At 34.5% G+C, this 21,983-nt stretch overlaps 1 protein-coding gene across 2 annotated transcripts in view; it reads right to left on the bottom strand.

The window, feature by feature from the left end:
• The window catches only part of LOC129004784 (serine/threonine-protein kinase Sgk2-like), a 31,389-nt gene extending 11,567 nt beyond the window's left edge, over window positions 1–19,822 (bottom strand). Inside the window, exons 1-6 of one of the 2 annotated variants that reach the window (XM_054433419.1) lie at window positions 19,710–19,822; window positions 4,535–4,656; window positions 3,595–3,690; window positions 1,514–1,650; window positions 822–950; window positions 324–429 (exon numbers count right to left, since the gene is read on the bottom strand). In XM_054433419.1, coding sequence (XP_054289394.1) covers window positions 324–429; window positions 822–950; window positions 1,514–1,650; window positions 3,595–3,690; window positions 4,535–4,633 — 567 coding nt within the window. In that variant the 5' untranslated portion in view covers window positions 4,634–4,656; window positions 19,710–19,822. Of the gene's footprint in view, window positions 1–323; window positions 430–821; window positions 951–1,513; window positions 1,651–3,594; window positions 3,691–4,534; window positions 4,657–5,957; window positions 5,974–19,709 lie in introns of those variants that run through there. The other variant, XM_054433420.1, reaches the window with a different exon arrangement.
• Window positions 19,823–21,983: the final 2,161 nt, after the last annotated feature.

Here is a 21,983-nt window from a genome sequence, read left to right as displayed (position 1 = left end):
TTATCTCCCTACTAAAATTGTTCTGGTTTAAAATAATGCTTTAAACGTAAACGTAAACGTTTGTTTAGTATACAAATTATAAAAGAATTCACAAATACAGGTATTTAAAAAGTATTCCAATCATTTGTGTACAGTGTTAAGTTTTTGTGTTTCTTGTATTCATGTGCAAATATTTGACTATTTCCCATGCAGGTAAGCTTGCTAATGCAACACAAATGTTCAAAACCTAAGCCCTTATGCCCTTTTACACATTCCAAAATTAGATTGGCAACAAGTAAATGTTTTCAGAAAATTGAGTTATAATAGTGATTCAAGTTTGTTACCTTAACTGCATAGTATTTAGAATCACATCGATGTCTTGCCAACAACACCTTGCCGAAACTACCTTTGCCAATCACATGGAGAAACTCAAAATCACTTGGTCTTGCGCTGTAAAGCATGAAAATTCAATACATATTAAAGTGGAGCTGGATATTTCATCATCAAGGGACTACATTCAACTTTTTTTATTGTTCGGGTAGGCCTACAAAAGTCTAGAATTGTTGTCCCATATTCCAATATAGGAAGATTTTTTAAACAAATTTAAGTCGGTGTGGGAGGATTATCTCACTCAGTTTTGTTGCATGAGGTTTGTAGTGACTCTATACAAAAATTTGTAAAGTATGAATTATGGAATGACAAAGATATGTGCAGTATTCAGCCGGTTAAATTAAAAAAGGATAACACAACAGCCACCAATCATTATTTATTACCCAATCATTGATATTAGTGATTTGATTAATCTGGAAAGTTTAACAACAATGTTGATAGGTTGGACTTACTAGGTTCTTTCGGTTGGCCCTAAGTTCAAATTCTCGTCCTCCTCCGCCTTCTCACAACTTTCTTCAGTGCTGGATTCCTCCGCAGTTGGTCTGTGTCCATCCAGTTGTAGGAACGTCCTCACTTCACCGCTACAAGCAAAAATACAACTTTTATATTTTTTTTTCACGTACACTATGGCGAACCCTCGTGTATAACTACAATATCATAATTTCATAATTAATTAACAACATTTGTTTACAACTAAACATGTACAATCTAATAATTTTATTATAATGAGATGTTTGTCTACTACTGTATAATATATGTCTATCTTTACATAACCACTTGACCAAATAAGCTGCATAAAATAATTCTTTGGGAAGCTAATTTTTAGACTTGGACCCTTTTATATGCATCATCACATTGCATTTACTTTGTACTTGCACAAAAAAAATTTGTCACACTGAGTACCAATCACCCTGTATAGTCAGTTAGAATAAAAGCAAGCCTGTCTAGTGGTAAAGTGCGGGACTTTGGTCTGTGATGTCTTAGGTTTGAATCCCGTCAATCACCAACAAATATTACCTATATAACAATGTGACCCTCACGGCCTAGCCTCAAATAATAAGAAAAAGGTTCCAGGCTAGAGCCCAGTGCCCTAGAATGTAAGTGGACAAACAAGTTAGATAGTAAGAAATAAAATTATACTGACATGTTGAGCAGTTTGGGGTCCTGCATGAGTTGTTGGACAAAGTTGTTGAGCCCTTCTCGTCTCTGAGCCACAAACTGAGGGTCCAGGTTGTTGCCAAACAGCTTCTTGCCTGGGAACTTGAGCTGCAAGTTAGGCACCTGCAAAAAACAGACTATGACAGCTAACATATCTAAACACAAGTTTATAGATTAATCTGAGTGTGAGCATAGACTTGACACACCCTCTAGTATCATTGTTGAACATATTTGCAAAACTTTTATATTTTCTGACTAACTATTTGAACATTTATGCTGTAATACTAATTTATGTACATATTTTAAATATTCCTTTTAAAATTCATGGAAGTCATGCATATTTTGTTTTTCAAACTGCTTTAATATAAAACTAATCATTCATGTTCTGCGAACATGCCAAGATTTATATTGTGTACAGCCAAGATTTTGATTAGTGTTTTTGTAAGGGACTAGTCCATGGGCTAGAGATACAAAATTCGAGGGTCGTTTCTTAAGTAAGGGCCATTTGTGTATAATATAGCTTTTTAGTTTTTGTGTACACCGCAATGAGGATCCTTACTGTTTACTGGCATAATCTGTGAACAACGGCGCCATTTGCAGCTCTGTAGCTGACGTGTATAATTTGATGTGAGTGTAGAAAATATTTAAATTATTGAATGTCCCGGCGTAAGCGACTACTCGCCCTGAAACAATCACCTTAATGTTTTAGACCAGCTAAATGTTTTAACTTGATGAATGGCGGCCATTAAAAAAAGTGGATTTCATATTTTTTTAATTTCCTAAGAAAATAGTTGAATTTTCAATTTTTCAATTTTCCAATTTCATGTTTTCTGTAAATCTAATAGTTTCTGGGATACCAATAGTGGCACAGTAAGGTTGTTCACTCTGTATATGTTACAACTGCACCTTTTGGCTACAACTTTGCCAAAGAAAAAACCTTTCTGACCAAAAAGTAAAAGCTATCCTCGCTTGCTAACTTTTCCATGTCACAAATTGCAATGAAACCATGCTCCAATTGAATTGCTTGTTTGCCATGTGTATAAATTTGTATTAATACAGTTAATAAATTATTTTCGATTCCAACCTAACAGTCAGCAAGTAGCACTAACCAAGAAGCTCTGTGCCACTTTATAACATTTTTGGATCATCCTAAGTACGCCAAAAGACGATATAATTGAAGGTTGGGAATTGGGAGGACTACGTTGTTTTTAACATACTCAAAGTTTGACCCAATGGGGTTTTGACTTAATGACAGCGAAATAGAAGATTGTTTAATACAATCTCTGTTATTTGTAGGAGTTTTTCTTAAGTCAAAATCCCATTACATGAAGCTCATATACGTTTTTACTAGACTACGTTTTTAGTAGAGACTTTAATTTTTGAGCAAATGTATCATGGAATACCTAATGTGACAAATTTAAATTATTTGACCTAGTGGGAATTTGAATTAATGAAACTGGTCCTTGAATCACTCACATGAGTAGATAGTATGGCTGATACTGCCTGGTACCAGAGTGACACATTATCTACGAGATAAGAGGAATGATCCTATGGCTGGGCTGTGTCACAAGGGAAATTCAACGCTTACTGTAGCAATTTTTTTATTTACCAAATTTGAAATTTCTAAATGGAAAATACAGTATTTTTATTTCTACACTAGCTAATATCAAGTTATTTTCCTCCTGTAGGGTTTGTTTGGAACATTGTGCCACTACTTTAAGAATCCAAAAATAAAAATCCTCTATTTCAGCAGGCAAAGTTAGAGTCGCGTGGCTCTTTCCTACACTTAGGTACTTGTCATGTAAACAAATCAGTATTAATCATTTAAAGTGATCAATCACGCAAGCACAACACAAAATCCTAGGTCACTGATTTTTGTTACAGTGTAATCCAGTGTGATACGTGCTTTGGAGACTTATAATAATTCTTACAATATACTTTTAGTCTAATATAACACTTAAAAATAAATAGAACAAAAATTGAACAAAAGATAGATTTTTTATTTAAAATGAAGATAAAAGAACAAAGATGGAGGTAAAAATGAGTAGGACAACTATTGTAACTGACCTGTTTCTTGAGGATATGATGCAGTTCGTAGAACTCATTGTAGCGTCGGAACACGAACCAGCACTCGGTGGATGAAACAACTACGACTTTGTACACCTACAAACACTCTTATGAGAACTGGATGGAACCTGTTAACTAATATAATCTATACAAGATTTGGCTATGGATAGAACTAGACATTATACCCCCATGATAAAGTTGTAGCAAGATTTGGAATAAAAAAGAACATTTAGTTTAATTGAACCACCAACAGAGTGTGGCAATGTAAATTACTCATTTCTGTCGAATACACCGACCTTTATACAAGCCCAACTGACAGGACAACTTATTAGGACATTTTATGTTACATCAACTACCACAGGGACAAAAACTAAAGGAGAAGATTGAATTTTCGAGTGTAGTACTCTCTGGGAAAGGCTAATTCAACAATGATCTTTTTTAATGGAGAATCAACTAAAAAAGCAAGTCTATGTGACCAACTCGAGGAAATTATATCCAGTAGTTTAAAACCAAATTTAAGATGTTTAGGTTGGATTATGAATTTTTGTTTGATCATGAGAGATGAGTAAAAACAACTTGATTACAGTTAATATTATAGATGGAATACAAACATCGTAATAGTTAGTTCTTGATTTTTGCTGCCCTCTAAACAAATTCTTACAAACAATTTTGTATGGAACTCAGTCTGCACACAGGCCCAGCCCATGTAAACCAATTTCTTCTTCTGTTTGACATTATTACTTATTTATTTTTGAAGTTATTATTTTTATTTTTATAATTATTCTTTCTGTCAGTGAGAAATGTTAAATACTTATTTCAGTTGGACTACATAAAAATACCATGTAAATATGTTTTCAACATTCATGTGAAAAAAATCAATTATAATACTTTCTCAACTTATCTAAATTCTAGCCACTATGCAATGAAATTTGTTGCTCACCGTGAATTTCTTGTTCAGGTGCCAAGTTTCGGTTTTCTGAACGCTGGCCTCGATGTCAACGGAGGCGGACTGTCGCGAGCTCTCAGGTTTGGCCGTCATTCGCTGACACGTCAATGCTGCCACTGCGACAGACACCCACTCTATGAGCGTACCACAGCTTATTAACATGTCTACCAACTGTCACAACTTGTAATCGTGGTTATCAACTGTCCCTTGTCACTAACAACGGTCCTGTACTTGAGCGGTTAAAAAACACACTTAGTTTTGAAAACCATACATGAAGATTAAGACATTTTAGTTTTGTAACGCACACTGCACCTGTCTACCCTGTTTGAGGCTAAAGAGGACTACAGCTTTGGAACACTTACTAAAACCTCACAGTAATTTGATAAAGACATCCAATCATGAGTGTACAACAGGTTATTATAACAAGTCTACCGACTGTTATAGCTTGTTATCATTAGTTAAAAACTGTCCCTTGTAACTGTAGGTCTACTTGGCAGTTAAAAGATCACTCAGTATTCATAATCATATGATGTTTTACAAGTCAGCATTTGATAGTACACAACCTATGTTTTGTCACACACACAGCACCAAAGCTCCTACACTATTCAAGGCTGAAGAGGAAGTCCTAGAACCCTCTAAATCCAAGTGGTAGACTCACCCACTGAAATTTTTGATTGTGTTACGTCAGAGAATTGATATACACACAAAATAGTATGTAACAATTTTCAGTTTATTAAGCAAAATCCTTCCTAATTTACAACCATGTTCCATTCCTAGATTCTAGCATGATGCTCTTAATGCTCACATTTTTCACTAATTGACTTGTTAGTTGAATCACCATTCGTCATCAGACATTATTTGACAGCAGTTTAACAAAACTATCAGTTCTTATGAGATGACAGCTACCAATAGCTACCAGTTTTATCAAATAAATTATTGTTAATTTAAAAATATTTTTAAAACAATGGCGTTAGTATTCACACGATTGTTAACCATAAATTTAGTGAAGGTATATCTGTAAACTAAAACAAAAATTAATAAAATAAGTATAAATGTATGAATACAAAATACAGTAATATTTATATTCAATTAAACTACCAAATAAATTTAAATGAATTAAGTCTCAGCTTCCTATACAATATAGCTTTCTAATAGTTGAAACGTATATCAGATAGTTGAAAAACTTGCATAACAAAATCTTAATCTTTTGAAAGCAATCTTTTAAGATGCATTTCAATATATGCTGTGCAAAGTACCAAGTACAAGAGGTTCATATAAGAAAAACAATCGTAATTGAGATCAATTTCATTTTATATACAAATGAAATTTCATTTTGTAGAGCTACGGCAAAGAAGTGTTAATTTGTTATACAAAAGTTAGTTAATAGTTAAATTTCGCACTCTCGTACGGTACCTACCGGTACTACTAGTAAAGTAAAGTTGTTCATTTTGCTAACCCCATTTCTCCGACCCTCAGCCCAATGGAACTATCTGAGCTCTATAAAAATCAAGCTATTCTTAACATATATTGCAAAGATGGCAATAGGCTTGTGTAAAAAACCAAATAAATTAGTCAGTAAACTTTCTAAAATAAAAGAGCTAGGTTTAAAATTGTTGTTTATATTTATTTAGATAATGGAAATGAAAACCTCAATTTAATTAACTTTACTAAAAGTATTAAACTGTTTGGAAAACAAGGTTAGCAAACAGCAATCTCTTGACACTTAAACTTGTTATAAATAAACCACTACCATTGGCAAAGACTAACTTTACTATTATTAATGAGACAATATTCCTACATAAAAGAGTAACCTAATTAAATAGTTATGACAAATAAAAAAACCACAGACCGTTATGAAAATTACAAAAAAAATGCATATATAAAACAATTAAAGTACAAAATTGGTTTATAGTGAAATAAATACACAACTAAAACGTCCTTGCCTACATAAACATTTTATAAGTGATCGTAGGGCAAAATAAGAACACAATAAGTTGACTTCAACAGTTATTTGCACTGCACAGCTAATTACACTATGAGAACACATGGAATGTGAGAGAGAAAGACTAACACTGAGGTAACCACCTGACTCAGCTCCAGCTGATTATATCATAGGAGAGAATAGCAAAACAGCTGATTAGTGTTGAATTTATTCTCTTCCTAGACATTCTTAGTAGATACAGACAGATTTTTCAAAGAAATGTTAGGACAGTTTAGTTTTTACTGCTAAAAAAGAATAGAATATTATTTTGGTCATTGGTACTTAAAATGTTTGGTTTTATTATAGACTACACAAGAAGAGTTCTTATTCCGTTGTAAAATCTGAAACTCATTTTTTTGCCTGGTTCGTGTTGATGACACTAAACGCTAGTCTTTGTTTCTATAATTTTAGGCTAGAGTTAATTTTATAGTTTGTAACTTTTAGCTATAAAACCAGAGAACAATTTATAATTGGATCTCTTGCAACTGTCTGCTGTGAGTTTAAAGCCCCAACCTCCTGACTTAAATTTTGAACAGATATGGTGCTTCCTGATGCCTTCCCTTTATCAACACTTTTGGCACTCTCACTAAACTAGTATTAAAATAACTGAAATAACACGAAACAAATTGTAAACAAAAACATGCCCCTAGAAGCACTGGACAAAACTAACATTAAAATTGTCTTCATTGATCCATAAGAATGACAAAGTTTAATAATCTATGGTTTTAACTTGGGAAAATTAATGACGTTTTATGAAATGATTCACATTTATCATCACTATTTATTTGAGACTTCCTCTTATTCCCATTAATCTTTGCTGAAACTTGTTTGTTAGCAGTGTACATATAATATTGTAAACAATTGTATTGGGTAAATAAGTAATTTGATACAGTGAAATTAAAGGTCATTAATAAATAATTTGACCATGTAAAGATATACGGCAATGTATTCCTACATATAATCTGAATTATTTAGAAACTAAAAACAGTCATAAGGCTACCTCATTTTATTTGATAGTCTTTTATAATAATTAACAACTACCTTTTTCTGATTATTGTCGTTATTTTTCAATGTTTGTACATGGGTTTTTCTAAACTGGAGTGTTAAAAATAAGGAAAGCAAACTATTTTTCTCTTTGTACTTTTATTTTAGCTTTCTTTTGATTAAAGGTTAATCAAGGGAAAGAAATCCAAAATTGAAGTTTTAAGAATTATAAAGTTCACATTAAAGTCAGATTTAAAAAAAGATCAAAACAAAACCAATTTTTTGAAGAAACTAAAATCATTCTTGGCTCCTTAAACTAAAAACTATAGTTCGGCCGCTTAGAAAACGACCTGCGCGCTAATGCTAAACCAATGCTGGAGGAGGTCGCTTTCTAAGCGGCCGAACTATAATTTGGCTCCCTATAATATAGACGAGTTTCTAAAAAAAAATGAATCCAGCTAAATCAAATTACCTATCCATTCTAAAATAATTGTCAAATTGTATAGTTAAGTCTTTTAGATTAAATTGTATAACCAATTGTGTATGCTTTGACACTATTTATGTATATAAAATGTATAATGTAAATAAAGATAACTAGTGGCTTATAGGGACATAAGTCCCTAAAAAGCTCAAATGTAAAACAATTTATTGCAATTCCGGTATTTAAACAAACGCAGAATAACATTATCTATGTGTCAGGATAGGTATCCCTGGTACACCATATCTTTTGTGTAAAAAAACAGATATGGTGTTTTGTTTGCTTTATTTGTTGATGTTATTTTCAATAAATAATTTGAATCACCCCAGAGGTTTAACATGAAAAGGCAGCAAACATATCATTGTTAAATAAATCTATACTATTATTGAAGTTCGTTCGCTACGCTCACTCACCTTTGGGTTGGAGCTCGTTCGCTACGCTCACTCACCTTTAGGTTGGAGCTCGTTCGCTGCGCTCACTTGCCTTCAGGTTAGCTCGTTCGCTATGCTAACTCGCCTCCAGGTTGAAGTTCGTTCGCTACGCTCACTCACCTTTGGGTTGGAGCTCGTTCGCTACGCTCACTCACCTTTAGGTTGGAGCTCGTTCGCTGCGCTCACTTGCCTTCAGGTTAGCTCGTTCGCTACGCTAACTCGCCTCCAGGTTGAAGTTCGTTCGCTACGCTCACTCACCTTTTGGTTGCAAATTAGCTGTTGTCATAAATGTAAAAGAAATAATAGTGCTGCACCCTGTTGGTAATCCTTGTAACTTTAATGCTATTGAACATCATAGAACAGAACCAACTTGTTTAATTGAAACAGCTGTTAAGATTCATTAATTCCATTTCTCATAAGGTTAACATGGGAAACTCCAGAGCCACTGGGGCGGAGCCCTTTTAAGAATTTCGAAACGGGAAATAGTTTACGTCCGATTCGCATACCTACAGAATTTACACACCAAATTTCATAACGATCGGTGAAGTCGTTCCGGAGGAGTTTGCAGACAAACACTGTGACACGAGAATTTTATATATTAGATAAAGAAGAGGTGGTGTCTGTGTGTGTGTGTTTGTATGGGGTAATCTCAAAAACTACAGAACTGACTGGGCTCAAATTGCACAAAAATGAAGCTACATCTCCGAGGATACATATAGAACTATTCCCGCTTCGATATTGTCCTAGGGCTCTGCCCCGTGGGCTTTAAAAAATTTCAGGTGAGAGATTTAAAAGTAAATATTGATTGATAGTATCCATGGTAACAAAGAACAAACCTACAAAGTTTAAAAATGTAAACAAGCAGAACTAACTGTCAAATGAATTTGGATTTCATAATTCCACACAACTGGTTCAAACATATTAAATACTGCACAAATATTGGAACAGAGAGGGTAAGGATTATAAATTTAAAATAATGATGTCACTAGCCTGAATGTAAACATTATTTAACATTACTTAAATGGAGCTGTCAAACCATATGTTAATGTAATTTGAATTTCATTAGTATATGATTCTTTCAGTTACTTCATTTGTTTATGTTTATGATCTGTTATACTGAGTCCGTTCTAAATATTTGTGAAATGCTGTAATAATATTTTACAGGGAATAATTCGTTGTAAAAAAATTGTTCATGGATAAAGGAAATAATTAAGATTCTATAATCATTGCCATATCAATCTAGGCTCTTATCCTGAGTTCTACGAGTTTATTTTTTATTTATTTTTGCGTAAACAGTAATAACCACCCTGCCGCAGCTAATCTACAGACTGAGCCAATTTCCATTTGCCTGATTATAATTTCACTAAAATATGTTATAAAATTACCCTTATCATTTGTTTTTGATTTCTATTTTCCTATTTTTCGGTTTGGAACTATTGTGATAGTTTTTCGTTGACAGTGCAAACCATGAAATAAATTTTTTTATTATACCTTAAAATCTATCTTTGGTTTTGTATCTTAGGTACCATAATACCCCCACCGCAGCAATCCTGCAGCCAAAGCAAATTTCCATTTGTGTGACTTAATTTTCAATTAAATCTAATTCAATAACATTAGGTTTAACGAGTACCTAGGTTTTTGCTGCCTACAGGGAGGGTAACAAAGTGTGATTTTAAGGAACACATCATTAGCTTACTATGATTGTTAAATAAATACTTAATAAATACTGGTTTACTAAAGGTAGCTTTGGTCTTGTGGTTAAAAATGAGGATAAATAAAAGCTTCCCTGATTGGAATTTTAGAAATTGTCTTCGTCAAATAAATATGAAAAGGCAAATATAATAGGTTTAAAAATAGGTTTAAAATAGGTTTTTAGATAAGCTTATTTCTTGGTCAAAACCGCTGAATTATCCCAGTTATTATTTCTAAGTGTATACTCCTTTTGTTAAGGTGTAACAAAATGAGTGTAAAGTAAAGCCATCCCATTGACCAAACTTAACCCTAGATTTTTTTCTGATCAACATAAAAAAACTACTATAAGTTTACTTGGTGGTATTCCTTCTAAAGGTACGATTGACTTTACATATTCTATCAAAATATGCCTAATCATCGGCTGATTCCAACTTATTTTGCGACTGGTTATGGTTCTATTACCCAGTTAAAGAAACCAATCACGAAATTTCTTTTCATCGGCATCTTCGATATCCATATTTTTGGTTAGTTTTAAGAAATGGAAACTACCTCTAGGTTTTACTATTATATATGGATGCTCCCTTTACCACCGTGCATGCTAGGTTATATTATTTTAACCTTTTTTTGCTTTGAGCAATAGGCAGTACCTGGTTAAAATATACTCCAAACAATATTGTTTTTCCGCCCATTGGAACTTGTCACTTACTTAACACGTTCGCTGCGGGCCATCAAATGGCAGGCGTAGCCTCAACGCGGCGCAGCCCGCAGCGTCGAACAAACCCGATTGCCGGGTGTTTGGCTCTCATATTTCGGTATGACGAATAGCAAATAACGTGCGGTGATGTCCTGTTTTATAACAAGAGTCGACGTAGTTCGCTAAACACTCACATATAGCAGCACTGCTTGGAATGTTGCCGGTCCCATCGTATTGCCAATTGGAGGTAGAATGACGGGACAACAAGTTGAGTTTTAAGTTTACCAGACGGGGATTTTATGGGGAAATTTTACTACCAACCTACAACACAACAAAAAGCAAGTCACCCACTACACGCTAACGTGGAATTGGTCTGCCTTCGACCGACGCTAGAGCAAAAACGATGATATACGAAAGGCATTGCCGAGGGTATCCGATCGGTTACGGCAGCGTCTGAACAGCGCTCGGCCCGTATCCGATCGGATACGCCCGCAGTGAACGTGTTAATGAACAAATATATTGCTGTACGAACCTATTTCATCTTTATTCCCAGGTTGTTTTCTAAGAGTGACCGTTGAGGTTATTCCACTTCATACAAAATTTTGATCAAACAATAAATCTCAAATTGAAAATGCTAGTAAATATACAAAAAAGTTTAGAATAAATCTTTAACAATGTTTTGAAATCAAAACAAATCTGAATTTTTCCTTTTAATCTTGAATCATTTATTATTTAGTCAATGTTGTTATTTTGTGTTAAACATTCCTTTAACACAAACAATAACCTTAAAATTAGAAGAAAATAACTTGTTATTTTTTCAGCCATTTTAAGCTCAATTCCTTCTCCTATGATTCTACTACTTATCATACGCATAACTAACTTACTTAAAAATACACAAAGTTGTAAATTGCACAGTAAAATAATTGATTTCAACATTGTAAGACGTAACTAAAAGTCTGAATTATTATAGGAAACGTTATCCCTGGTTTTATAAAGTGCAGAATTAACTGGCAGATGAGTAATCCAATTGTAATATTGCTTATTTGCTTAGTGATAAATCACGATCAGCTGTATTAAAGTTTGAAGTAAACAAAAATCAGCAATAAATGGCTTCTAATGCTATTTTTATGGAGAACATTTTACATTATATCTAATTTTGTATAAAAATTTGGGGAATTTCACTATTTTTCCCGCCGTCACGGGGTAGAGACCTTTAATTTGAGCCCTCTCCCGTCGTTCTAAGACTTCCCAGTTGCCCACAATTTTGAAGCAAAGAATCGGCTTACGTAATCTTACTAATACTATAAATGTGAAAGTTTGTGTGTTTGTTTGTTTGAAGTTCAATCACGCATAAACCACTGGACGGATTGGGCTGAAATTTGGCATGATGATAGCTCACATTCCTGATTAACATATAGGCATATTCTTATCTCAAAAATCCTTTCGGGCTCCGCCCCAGTGGCTCTGTGGTTCCCCATGTTAACCTTATGAGTATCTATATATTAATACGCAAACAGTTTTATTTTCACAGTCATAACTCGATAACGGCTTGACGGATTTTAACGTTTGAGGTGTCAAATTAAAGGTATTTTCACGTAGATGTGCAAATACGTCCCAGAGTATTAAGAAAGGGCATCACTTAGGTACAGCTAAGGCCTAACGTTTGGGAACGGCGGCGCTATCTGTTGACATTAGATCAAACCATCAAACTCAATTCCCTTTGTTTACAACCAAACATATGGACGTAGTTGGAAATAGTTTTTAAGTTTAACCACAGACTGCAGGACTTATTACTTCCAGAGGACAGCCGGATTTTATATTTTTATATAAACATCTGTTAACAAAGTCTGGTTCTTAAATAAAGAGTTACCTAGCAAGATCTGACAACAAATTGTTTGTATAGTTGAATTTATTTACCTTACATCATATTTTATTGAATTATCATGTAGTTTTGGTTACAGTTCGGTGTGATTAAGTGAATGTTTGAAAGTGATTATTCACAGTGCAGTTACCCGTTACATTACCATATTATCATGTAATTTACAATGTGTATCAAAATTTCTTTGTCGTGTTTTCTGTTGATTGGTTTACTTTCGTATTTTATCTAAATTTAAAATTAAATGCCACCAGTAAGACGAAGAACTGTGAGTGGCTGGAGGGAACGCAAACGTGACCGCTTGCATTAACCTCCCAATTTGACGGATACAGCTCTAGAGTGGCAGTACCGCCGTGGTGATACATCCAATCTCGGACAAATGAACGTTAAATTTTTACATTGTGGTGGCTTACATTTTAAGCAAGAAAAGACTGGCCGAGACAGTTCAATTTTTCTCTTTGTTGCCATAAATGAAAGGTTTGTTTACTTCATTTGCGGAATTTACCATACTTTCAGGAACTTATTGGAAACTCCCAATCGGAATACAGTGAAAACAGGTTTGTGAGGCTTGGATCCAGAAATTATCTGGATAAAATTTGTCAATTCAATTCCGCCTTTGCCATGGTCAGCTCTGAAGCTCATTTTGACGAGCTCACCCATTACAATTCCAAGATCCACAATCTCAAGATCTACAATTTCAAGATCCATGACAAGTTTTACTACCGAATAGGTAATCTTATTCCTCAAGAAGGTCATGATCCTGAATACGCACAGAACTATAAGTACGACGTTGGCATTGGAACCCAACAGCGCATGTAAAACAATTCAAACAAAAATGCAATGAAAAAATATGCGGGAAATAGAGTCACAATGCCAACTCATTTGCCCAATCTTTTAAAACTGTGGCAGAAATGTTTAGGGACGAGAGCTCAGAGGAGTCAAGTTAGATTCTTATGTGTTTATTAAGAGACAAAATAAGTGACTACAATGATGCTACCTGCATAGACGTCCAGCTATTTTAAAGCTGAAAACAGAGAACCACCAGGCCAAATAAATCATTGTTGTTTTCTTTTTTCAAAAAACTAATAGTGTTAAAAGTGAATCCGTTCTAGATACGTCGTTAAATCCACACTTCTGTTTCCAACCGGAGCTTTGGTTGGGGCACCTAATTTTAAAACGCCTTAAACAGAACATATTGGAGAAATAATTTAACAATGCTATACAGTACGTGTCATTTAGATTAGGTCTGAAAAGCTAACTATACAGTGTATGGTTGACATCTACGTTCTAATGGAAGGCACCCGCCTACAGTACATTTTAACCAAAGCAGTATGAGAACGGATCTATATTTAAGTATTGTACCGTAGATTACTTTTATAATTTTTGTCAACATAATATTTTTCACATTTCTATAATCAGTCATAGGAATTACTTTAGAGTGACTCTATGATTGAGGTTTTACTGTTCATGTTTTTTGTTCTTCATTATTTTATTACTGTACAAGTTGCAGTTTTGCTCGATTTCGAGCACCAGGTTATCTAGTTCATATTTAAAGGGAATTAGAGAATTTGGTCAGCTGTTTTAACTAAAAAAGTTGGTTCTATGATATGCAAAAGCATTAAAAAGTTATAAGATTTACCAACAGGGTGCAGCAATATAATTTCTTTTGAATTTATGTAAAAAGCTAATTTGAACTAAGCAGCAACAAAAAAATGTGATACGCAATGAGAACTGTAAGTAGGATTGTTTGCATGTATGTTTATATTTTTAATGTCATGAATAATTTGTGATTTTTGTAATTTTTTTATAATTTATTTTTCTTTATTGTTTAGGTGAAGTTGTAGAAAATTATGGCTATGGTAGATGTATAATACCATAGTATACCGTACCGTAAATTTAAAGAAGCAAATTTTATCAAACTGTAAAATATTTATCAAATTTTATCATTGTAAACGCAAAGCTAACTACAATAAGCATTATAAGTAACCCCAAAGGACGGGTTCTCTGCTAGTTAATATATAGATTTGATTTGATTTGACCTACTGACATTTAGCGAATTTCCCATACAGGGAATAAGCTATTACCGTAGTACTCATGGTAAGACCTGGACCCGGGACCAATTTTATTTTGCATTTTGAGGCCCCTAGAGACCAAAAACACCATCCGTTCAAATTCATATATATATATATGTCCGTTAGCGCGATAGGCCTAACTTGAGCACTTGGTACAAACTAAAACTACGTTTATTCTAACGAGTTTGCAAACCAGCATAATCGGACCATGGGAACGGGGGTTTATGGGGGGTTTTATGGGGTAAAAATGAGGTTTTCCCATTTTGACCCTAAAAACCAAAAAATGTGCAATTTCTTTTTAAACAGTTTTGTAGAGCTTAAAAAAAGAAATAATTTAGTATGTTGAAGTGCTGTTGTATGCCTAATGGTCACAGAGAAAATTCAAAAATAGTGTAATTTAAAATTCCCATGTTATTTTTATGGATAAAATAAAAACTGTTGTAGTTTACTTGTTTATGGATATATAATATATTGATAAAATTTGGCAAATTTATTTATTTCATCTTTTAGTATTGACGTATGGTCAAAAAACACTTTTTACCTTCCCCGTAGCAGCAAACCAAAGCACTCGTTAAATCTAATGTTTTTTAAATTGGGAACAAATTTTATGTCTTATTTATGGAAATATTTGAGTAAAAATGTAATCAGACAAGTTGAAATTAGCTTAGTCTGCAGGTTTGCTGCGGCGGGGATATTGTTTAAATATGCTGTATCTGCAAAGCAAACTGATATTCATGTTTTAAACTACCTTTTTTAACGATTTAGGTTCACTAAAATTGTAAACTTCATTTATTAGATTATAAAAAAAACTTAAAATGTTAACTTGAAACAGTTAACAGTATTAAAGTAAGTTAGAATCATAAGCTCATTAAATACAAATATTTTTGTTTGTTAACAAATCCACCAACCCCAATACCCTTTTTTTAAACTATAGGGGAGACTGGAGAGTACAAACAGTTAACCCATGCACGGCTATATGTGGCTCAACAAACATTGTGATGCAATTGACAACTCAGCAGTTAAACAGTTAAACAACAATGCAGCCTTTGTCAAACCTTCAGAGTCCAAGAAAAATATCAACAAAGTTACAAATGTGATTCATCAACATTGACTGATCCAACAATTACCGTAGTGCTAGTTAAATCTACAGATCTGGTTTTATGGTTACACATGGTTTGGTTTGAATGTTGAAAATTACGTTTTCCACGTTTTGCTTTTTGAGTTAGCAAAAGAATTTGTCTAACCTTCTATCGGGACGCATCACGGATGTTACCTCTGGGTCACTACATTTTTTGTTATAAAAACTATTGTTTTTGTTTGGCAGGTTTGTCTCCTGCCTTACCTTTTGCGGAAACGGTTTTGGCTACTCTTACCCCTTTCCCAGTTGTCAGTCGACCTTGGGGAGTGTTCCAGTAAAACAGCAGCGCCCTGTGATGTAACGGGTTTCCCGGAGCCTAGTTCCGTGTGTGCCCGGTTGTGTTAGAGCTTATTTTGCTATATTATCAAATGGATGAAGAAGAACGAATTGCGTGATTGTTGGCTAGTGTTGAAAGAAAAAGAAATAATTTAGTATATTGAAGCGCTGATGTATGCCTAACAGTCACAGAGAAAATTCAAAAATAGTTTAATTGAAAATTCCCATGTTATTCTTATGGAGAAAATAACAATTCCTATGCTCAGTGGCACTAATCAGGGTGTCCACAAAAAATGTGTCATTAATTTCCATGACTTTCCATGACTATCCATGACCATTTACCATTGATTTCCATGACTCACAAACTTTACCCGCAAATTTAAATATAACATACACACACAAATAATACTGCCTGGACATGTTATTTTGCAGAAAATACTGAAATATGTAATAACAGTTAACAATGGAGTACAATAGGTACAACAATGAACTAAAACAAACCGAAAACTCATAAAATAATACAACTGTAATAAATTGAATTGTCGAACATTTGTGAAAAATCCTGAAAAATGCTACAACAGTCCGGGTTACGGCTGACTAGAGCATTGAATGGTCCCCTCAAATCCATCCATAATTGAAAATTTCCATGACTTTCCATGACTTCTTGCCTATTTCCCTGACTTTCAATGACCAAAATTTTTTTCCATGACTTTCCATGACTATCCCTGACTTTCCAGAATGTGGACACCCTGCTAATAATTGGAATTACCGCTTTGTTTTATTGGTTAGTTCTTTTCTTGGATTCTTTTTCTAGAACCCTATCTATAAGAAGGGTGACCACCAGAGGCTTGTTAGCTATCGGCCCATCTCTATAACACCTGTCTTCGGAAAGTTGGTTTAAGCCACCATAAAACCTCAGCTTGAAGCATTTTTTGAGGGACTTAACCTCTTCTCGAACATGCAGTTTGGCTTCCATAAGGGCAGGTCAACCGTTGATGCTGTTGCGAAAGTTGCTGCAAGCGTGGAAAATGCATTTGAAAATCATCAAGCTCTCTCTCTGACTCTCTGTGATATCAGTAGAGTGTTTGATTTTGTCTCCCACCCCATCTTGAAAAGGAATCCACTTCTATGGGATCAGGGATGCCGCTCTTGCCATCCTAACTACTTACCTCGAACGACGCTTACCTCGAACGACACTCGCAGGTCGTTCCAGTTGGTGGAGCTGTCTCCGGCACTCTGCCCATTGATTTTGGTGTTTCCCAGGGTTCAGTGTTTGGGCCTACCCTTTTTCTCATCATGATAATTGATCTTGACGACCTTGGAAATACCCTCATGTTTGCGGACAACACTTCTCTCCTGTCAGCTGGTACGAACATCGATCAAGCTTTAGTCATCTCCAGACAGCGTCTTGAAGATACAACTGCCTGGTTTTTGGCAAACCGTTTTCAACAAAAGGAGGATAAGACATAGCACATCATCTGCAGCCATTCCAGAGATCAGCCTGGTGTTCAGGATCCAGTAAAATTGCTTAGATTTGTTCTTGATGGGAAGTTCAGCTGGACACATCACATAGACCAGACGACCAACAGACTCTCTCAGATCTGTTTCCTCCTCTTAAAACTAAAATTCTGCGTAATGGAGGTGATTGTGTACCATGCCCTCTTTCACTGCCATGTCAGCTATGGCCTTCTTCTCTGGGGACACTCACCAAAGGTTGTTGAAGTGCTTAAGCTCCAGAAGCGTGCAGTAAGGATTATTACTGGGAGTGAGTATTGTGCTCATTGCAAACCTCTTTTTGCACGACTTGGTTTGCTTACTGTAGTTGGCCACTACATACTTCTCTGTCTGGTGCATGTTAGGGCCAATATAGGCTAACAACCTTCATCACTCATGATGACGTCCACCAGCACAACACCAGGCAGCGCCATCAGCTTGATTTACCCAGGGTGCGATTATCTAGGAATTTAGTTACAGTGTGTCAGCTATAAGTCTGTAATAAGCTGCCACGACATAATATCCAGTTTTTGGACTTAAAAACATTTGAGGCAGTGTCCATGTGCAGGCCCGAGGAGCGGCCCACAAAAAAAAAACAAACAAAGTGAGAACCATGGATGGAGGTTCAATAACAACGCACTATCTAAGAGAAACAAGCTGTAATTAACCAATTAAATAAACAACAACAAACATTAACAACAATACATGAATTACCTTTAAAAAAACTTTAAATAATTTAGCTGGGTATCTAGCCTACTAACTTACAAGCATTTCTTTAATCATCAAAATAGGCTAATTTATAGATAAGATTTTACTAGGCTAGCTATTACTTTTCAAAAATTCCTTTTTAAACTAACAAATAAATAACGATTTCATCAAGAGCCGGGCCTATTACGACATCTCAGAGTATCTAAGAGATGACTTAAGAAACCTGTAAGTTAGCCTGCCGAAAGTACTATAAATAGTTGTAAATATTGTTTTTCGATTGGTAACCGTGTTAAGTGACGCTATCAATACCACATTGTGGGTAAAAGAGGAAGAAGGAGGTATAAGGTAGACGATCCAATCCCTTATTTAAGATGCACATAACAGTAAGTTAAAGGCAACAGAGACAAGCAGACAAGAATTACAACTAAATAATAAAATTCAAACTATCATAGAGTAGGTTATTTAGTTTTTGTGAGCAGAAAATTGTTTGCACCATTGTTTTCAGGTAAAAATTTAAACTTAGTTTCTGGTGAATTACTAGCCTATAAATTAATATAGGTTCCCACAGTCACTCTATTTTGCATGATTTCCAAGGATTGCTTTTAGGCCTAGACAACTTAAAGAGTATAAACTAAGGGTACAGTTTCTTAACTGGGCTACCCTAATATCGATTGAAACTATCAATTCGATTAGTAAACTTTTGTGCGGTTTTTTCAACATCAGCAAGTTTGGTTGGTTAGTTTAGGTTATGATAGTTTAATTTTATAATAGATATATTTTAAAATATTGATTACAGTAGACCCCCTCTTAACCGAGCAATAAGTAGGGCGCGCGCTCTACTTATTGCTGACTTTACCCCCCCCCCCCTATCTTATCCCCCAGGTACATGATATTGATACTGTGTATCCGTTAAAGTGTCCTCTATCTGGTGACATCATCGGTAATATGTTACGCGGCCGTATTTTACCGCAAATCGGCCAGCAATAGATTTTTTCGGGCGTGCGCATTACTTATGGCTGGAGTTATTGCCAGGTTCACACCAATACCACTCGCTTCACAGATAAGTTGGCTTAGGTAAGCCTAATTAAAAATTGTATCCAGTAAACTCTGGCAGGTGATTAAAGAATTAACTTTTAGCCTAGGCCTATGAGAAAAAGTTGCAATTGAGGGCCTCTTTTAAAAAAATTTTTGAACTGCTTATATTGTAAACAATAACCATATTCTTGACTTGTGAAAATCGCTTAGGAGCTTGAGAAGTTGTGGAGTGGAGGTGTTATGAAATCCACCCTTTTTACATGTTATCCAAAAGGGAAGAATAAACAATTATCTATGAAATTTTGCTTACCTGAAGAGAATTTGAATGAGAGATTACACTCTGAAATATTTAATAACAAATGTCAATTGAAGCAAGAGCTTCAAGACGCATAATAATCACTCTTTCAAAACTCAAACAGACGATTGAATGAAACTTGAAACTAGAAAGAAGAAACACAACAAATTTGGCAATCAATTATGACTAAACTGTAATGTCAAACAAACAGAAACAAACAGCACAGAGAGAAGAAGAGAAGAGGTGGTGTTGAGGGAGTACCAACATTAACATTCCAAATTTGAAGTCACTTTACCAAACAGCGATGAATATAATAATACGTCAATACGTGTCATTCAAACGTAATACTGTATCTACAGCTGAATCCAGCCATTGATCAATCTATATACTGTAGTATAATATAATATAAAGAGGGTACTCTATTACCAGATGAGGGTCTAGTATTACATTTAACATTACTCATATTAGTAGATTTGTCATCCTTATGGATCAGCTAAAGCGCTGACGACTGGTTAATAAGCTTTATTTTTTCCGGTACCACTAGGTGCGTGTTTTGGTTAATATTTTCTTTTTTGTCATTTTAGTTATTAAAACATGGTTTTAGCAAATAAAACTATCTAATCATAAACAGTAATCATGACTTTAAACCAAGCTTTAAAATGTACAATGGGATATAGGAATAGATTTAAACATTTTTGTTTTTTCTGCCCCTGAGCTATTAGACTTAATAAATGGTTTTAAGTTACCTTTGTCAGTAGCTCAATACCACGTGATCATGGTGCAACTCAGCATCAAAACCTGGTTGTACTGTTTTAACGACCATTTGAGCTACTGACAAAGGTAACTTAAAACCAGGATATAGGAAGTTGACTTGTCTTGTGTTGGTATGTCTAGTCTACGGTATTTACGTCTCAGATAAATTTGCCAGGGACCACAGGGGTCACAGAACTTTTCCCGAGCTTCAAATGACGATGAATAAATATCTACTTAATACTGTTAATACTGTTCTATGAAATGGCGACCATGCAAAGTAGGTATTTTAAGCCAAGTATGAATGGAGATGAGTGTAGGATGAGTGGCGCGATCTTGTAGTCTTGTTAGTCATTCCTTAGACACAGCTGTTAATTAATAGCCCATACAGCTAAGGGACCCATGGTGGAAGGAAAAAACAGAGGTGTGCTATTCCCACAAATTCTGACGTCACTCGGATTGCAAACAAAAGATCACCTGATTGTAACTGTCAAATTAGTATGCATTTGTTTTGGTTACTTGAGTTACTGCATTAAAATGTTACATTACTAAAATATCTATCAGTCTCAGTGGCTACAGAATTGGAAAATTAAAGTAAATGAAACAAAATCCGTTCAAGTTACATTTACTATGTCTACAAGAACTTGTCCCCCAGTAACATTGAATAATATCATGCTTCCACAATCCAACGAAGTTAAGTACCTTGGTATGCATCTCGACAGACGGCTTACATGGCATTCACACATTTGGAACAAACGACTTCATTTAAATTTAAAAACAAACAAACTAAATTGGCTCATTGGTCGAAATTCAAAATTATCTGTTGAAAATAAATTACTTTTATACAAAATTATATTGAAACCTATTTGGACCTACGGTATCCAACTCTGGGGAACCACTTCCAACTCAAACATAGACATAGTTCAAAGGTTTCAATCGAAAACATTGAGAAAAATTTTACAAGCACCTTGGTTTGTCACAAATAAAGTAATTCATCAAGATACAAAATTACCCTATGTTAAAGAAGAAATAAAGAAACGAAGTGAAAAATACCAAAGAAAATTAGAAACCCATCCAAATTTCCTGGCAGTCAACCTCCTCGACAATAGTGAAGCTACATATAGGCTCAAAAGAGTTAATCCAATAGACCTTCCAAATCGTTTTTAGTTAAACTTTTTAAAAGTTTTTGTATGTTAGTGCACTTGATGGAGTGTAACTAACCCATGTTAAAATGGTTATAAAATTTACTTATTATTCTAGTAAGAATAGATTGTAAATAAATACTTGTTAAAAAAAAAAAATTGTTTTGGTTTGATTGTTATTGTTTTTATAATAATAAAAACAATAACAACCAAATCAAAACAAATACATATACTAATTTGACAGTTACAATCAGGTGATCTTTTGTTTACAATCCGAGTGACGTCAGAATTTGTGGGAATAGCACACCTATGTTTTTTCCTTCCACCATGTAAGGGACCTACAGTTTATAGTGGAATCCGAACCACATTTTTGCCTTGGTAATTACGAATTGGTCTA

The sequence above is a fragment of the Macrosteles quadrilineatus genome, unplaced genomic scaffold, assembly GCF_028750875.1.
Source record: "Macrosteles quadrilineatus isolate MER2022 unplaced genomic scaffold, UCM_ALF_1.0 Scaffold_11__1_contigs__length_5352618, whole genome shotgun sequence".
Lineage (NCBI taxonomy): Eukaryota > Metazoa > Arthropoda > Insecta > Hemiptera > Cicadellidae > Macrosteles > Macrosteles quadrilineatus.
Note: the sequence above shows the minus strand (reverse complement) of the source record. Positions and strands in the feature narration are given on the sequence as shown.